General features: G+C 36.3%; 1 protein-coding gene across 1 annotated transcript in view; it reads right to left on the bottom strand.

The window, feature by feature from the left end:
• Positions 1-1,105, bottom strand: part of LOC138608658 (class I histocompatibility antigen, F10 alpha chain-like) — an 11,994-nt gene extending 10,889 nt beyond the window's left edge. Inside the window, exon 1 of the mRNA XM_069681220.1 lies at positions 955-1,105. Within this exon, the coding sequence (XP_069537321.1) occupies positions 955-1,036 (82 nt within the window). The 5' untranslated portion in view covers positions 1,037-1,105. The remainder of the gene's footprint in view (positions 1-954) is intronic.
• Between the last annotated feature and the right edge of the window lie 3,281 nt (positions 1,106-4,386).

Genomic DNA, 4,386 nt, shown 5'->3' on the forward strand with positions numbered 1-4,386 from the left:
TGTGTTAAACGCACGGCACACACTGAAGAAGTTTTACAAGCTGTGCAGGAATAAATCTTTTTTGTTAATAAAATACCCAAAGATTATAGTCTGATTAATACTGTTCTTTGAGGCTGATGCTGTTTGGACACTTTCAGAGATCAAACTTTGTTTTTGTGGCCAAAATACAAACTGAGCCCATATTTCAGTTTCTAAATTAACTCGTCAGTGCCCTCTGGTGGACAAACTCTGTAATGGGAATGTTTCCAAACTACTTCAAACCTGCTTTAAGTTTACTGATACTTATCGACCAACGTACAAAGATACCAACAATAAAAATGACGAATGTCTGCGAAATAGCTTTAAGATTCATTTTAATGTAGTATAAGTTCAAATATATATTTCGAGGTAAAACTATATAACGAGGAAAATGTCATATTTAGGTTCAGTATGTTGTCGCTGATTGTGTTTCTATGTGCAACCTTTTTGAACATATGCAACATACATTTTTTTATTTGTTATAAATTCAGATGAAATATAGACACTATAAGACAATTATTATCATTATTAATTAATTTAAAAATATTAACTTTAGTTCTAAAATAAGTCATGATAAATAGCACTAAATTAACACTGTTTCTATAAAGAGGATATGAACAAGTTAAAGACTGAATATGAGAGCTCTATTTATAGTTTGTGAACAGAAACGCTTTGTTTTCTTTATTTATCTGTGACTGGTTCGTGATGCGTAGTTATGCTTCTCAGAAATAGACTTTTTTATAACTACTAGGAGGTAATGACATGAACAGACAAGACTTACTATCCTTACATGAGATGTTTACCTTTAACATTTCTATTATCTGCAAAAACCTCCTGAAACTAAACATAAAATACTATCATATGAACCTTAAATTGATACATTATACAAACATTTTTCTCTTTACAATCAATCGACTCAGATGATTCTTTACTCACCTGCCGTCGCGTCATGTAGAACTGTTCCCAGGAGAGTCAGGAGCATCAAAGTCTTCATTGTGACCTGTGACTTCTTCAACATAGATGAACTTAAAGCTAATAAGTCTCTTTGGTGAGCTAAAGACAAACCGTGCTACAAGCTCGAGCTCTGAGGGTGAAATGAGGCGAGAGAAAATGGAGCTCTTATATCGACCTCCGTCTAAAGCCAATAGGAATTTAGCCTGAGCATCAACGTCACTTGTAACTCGGTAAAACTGACCCAATGAGGTTATCAATGAAAGTGAAAGTAAAGTCTGTTTGTTCCAGCCCATCTGAAGACCCCTATTGCACCTGAAAGCATTGGGGGACGCGCGGGACTTTATTCTATCATCTTTGTTCACATGTGAAAGTCGTATTAAACCTCCTGCTGCTCAGATTTGCTATAATATTCAGTAGGTTAATGTGATGCTATGAGCACAAATGTTTTAACTTTCTGGGAGGTCAGAGGTCAGATACAGATCAAATGGAGTTTGTGAGGATGCATTCGGTCTTATTGTGCTTTTGTTCTGAGATTAAAAACAGCTCTGATCCAAATATAAACAACAAACAACAAGCGAAGTGTTGTTTCATACATGTTATAGAGAGTAAATGTGGGGAGGTGCTCCCCCTAGTGGCTCAAACCTGCAGTTGGTGTGCAGCAGAACCATTGTACTCATGAGGTCTGTTATTATCTGATATTTAAATACATCTGTGCACAATCATAACATTAAATGAGGTTATTAAATGTGATGGAGGGAGACATCTTATATTCTTTAAAGTCAATATCAAATGATTTACTTTTATATCTGTGTTGTGTGTAACATGTCAGTCGAGGCCTTCACACAGGTCTGAGCACAAACTAACTAACTGTCAGGACAATCATTACAATTTAACTAAAGATAGTTTAAATGAAACATTTTGACTCACAGTTTGTCTTTGAAAACAAGAACCAAAGCAGTAAACTGAAAGCAGAAAGAGAGTCAGAGAGCTTCTCAAACATCAGATCAGGTCAGCTCTGTCTGACAGGTTCAATGCTGCTGAAGTGATTTGGAGCTGTGTACGCTGAAAACTGCTCCAACAGGAGAAATGTGACACCTCTGCTGATGTTTGAACACCTGATGCTGGTTTTCATTTCTCTCTGGCTTTGACGCTGTAAACTCTGTTTCAATCCCCACTTTTGAATCATTAAATCAGTCGTTAACAGAACACACACAGATCAATATAAGTGTCACATCTTTTATCTAGATGTTACATTTATATTTTTGTGACATTGACACGTAAACTCTGGTTGACAGAAGCTCTTCATGCTCACTGCGGATCAACACCTGAGTTTATTATAAGCCTGTACATAAGAGGTGAACGTGGCCTTAACTTGAAGAAGTGAAGCCAGTTGTGGAGGAACCTTAAACCTGCATTCTTTCTTTTTTGAACAATATGTTTATTTCCTTTTATCAACATAGTTATAAGACATATCCTATACATAATATATACCTTACACTAACTTAATATCAACAGCGTAAATAATAGGCATAGAAAGGACAAAACGACAAATAAGAATAATAATAACGACAAAAACATAAAAACTGGAAATGAAGATGAAGAAACAAACAAACAGACAGACAAAAATAAATCAAATTAAATTAAAAAACAAAAAAAAAAAAACAATTTTGGGGCAGGGACAACAATTTCCCATGCAACGCACATAATCACATCACTAGAGGTACTTTAAAACGGACCACAGACGATCACCGGCAGAATGGATCTGTTCCAGTTATTCATTTTTAAATGTACATTTATTTGCTTATTGTTCATTGTTTATCAAAAATTCAAAATCTCAAAATCTTTGCCATGTCTGGGGTAGAGCAAAGGGAATGAAAAGTCAATGATCATGTGCAGTCCCCCACAGCTGTTGACCAGATCTCTCATGGATTCACATTGACATCCCTTTGTAGCAGACCTGACACACTAACATTCCCCAGTAGATGGGTGAAAGGGCCCCAAATTTTTTCAAAGGTTTCACCTTTCCTTTTCAGGATATAAGTTATCTTCTCCATAGCATAACAATGACTCATTTCTCTAAGCCACTGGCCCACCTGTGGCCTTTGAGTATTCTTCCAGGATAAGGCAATTGAACGTTTTGCTTGGAGTAAACACATATTCAAAAGAATTAGTTTATTTCTTGAAATGACTAGGGTGGGAGGATATAACCCTAAAATAAACATTTTAGGGTCAAGGGGTAGCTTTACAGCTAACATTTTATGTATTATTTGTGAAATCTCCCACCAAAAAGTTGCAATCTCTTTGCAATCCCACATGCAGTGAAATAGTGTGCCTTTAAACTGTTCGCATTTAACACAAATATCTGGAATATTATTATTGAACTGATGTAATTTGGCAGGAGTTAGGTAGGATCGCATCAGCCAATTATATTGTAGTAATCTTAATCTCATGTTTGCCGTTTGTCTATGTGCATTAAAACATATCACACCCCAGTCATCCAAGGAGATATCCTCCTGAATATCTTTCTTCCAGGCTTCAAGCCGGTCAGTAGAGGATTCAGGTGAGTTAGAAACCAACATATCATACAACACTGAAATACGCCCTTTGCTATGACAATTCCCAGAGATCAAACGTTCCATTTCAGAAAGAGGTGGAGGAGTTAATAACTGATCACGGGAAGCGGTTATAAAGCTTCTTACCTGCAAATATTTGAAAAAGTGGTTATTCAAAAGGTCATATTTAGTGCGTAGCTGTTCAAATGACATCAAATTTTCGTCTTGAAACATATCTCCTAGTTTAGTAAGACCTTTTGTGGCCCAAAGACGAAAGCCTTGGTCCGCTTTACCTGGTTTAAATTGGTCATTACCCCAAATTGGACTAAAATGGGATATTGAGGAGTTTTCTCCAAGGAGATCTCTAACATTGTACCAAACATTGATCATATTCAACACAAATGGGTTAGTTGTTTGTTCCCTAAGCTTTTTAATACTTGCAGAGTACATGTATGCGTTAAGTGTTAGTTTAGGTGTAAGTGAAAATGATTCGATGTCTACCCATGCTGGGGCTGACTCCGAGGAGAAGTAATACATTATAGTGCGCAACTGTGCGGCCCATTAATACCACTGGAAGTTTGGAAGTTTGAGTCCCCCCCTGTCATATGGCAAATATAATAATGTCAAACGTAGCCGGTGTCGTCTGTTATTCCAAATAAAATTCAGACATGTTTTCCTTAATTTAGAGAAGTAGGATACTGGCAGGGGTAGAGGTATATTTTGAAACAGGTACAATAGTTTTGGTAGAACATTCATTTTAAGTATGTCTATTCGCCCTATCAAAGAAATCGGCATATTAGACCATCTTTCTATTGATTTATAAATTGACTCCAGAGTAGGATTATAATTGGTTTGGACAATT

Source organism: Semicossyphus pulcher, unplaced genomic scaffold, assembly GCF_022749685.1.
Source record: "Semicossyphus pulcher isolate SPU_LCO1_2020_fin unplaced genomic scaffold, fSemPul1.0.p SCAF_5, whole genome shotgun sequence".
In the NCBI taxonomy this organism is placed as follows: Eukaryota; Metazoa; Chordata; class Actinopteri; order Labriformes; family Labridae; genus Semicossyphus; species Semicossyphus pulcher.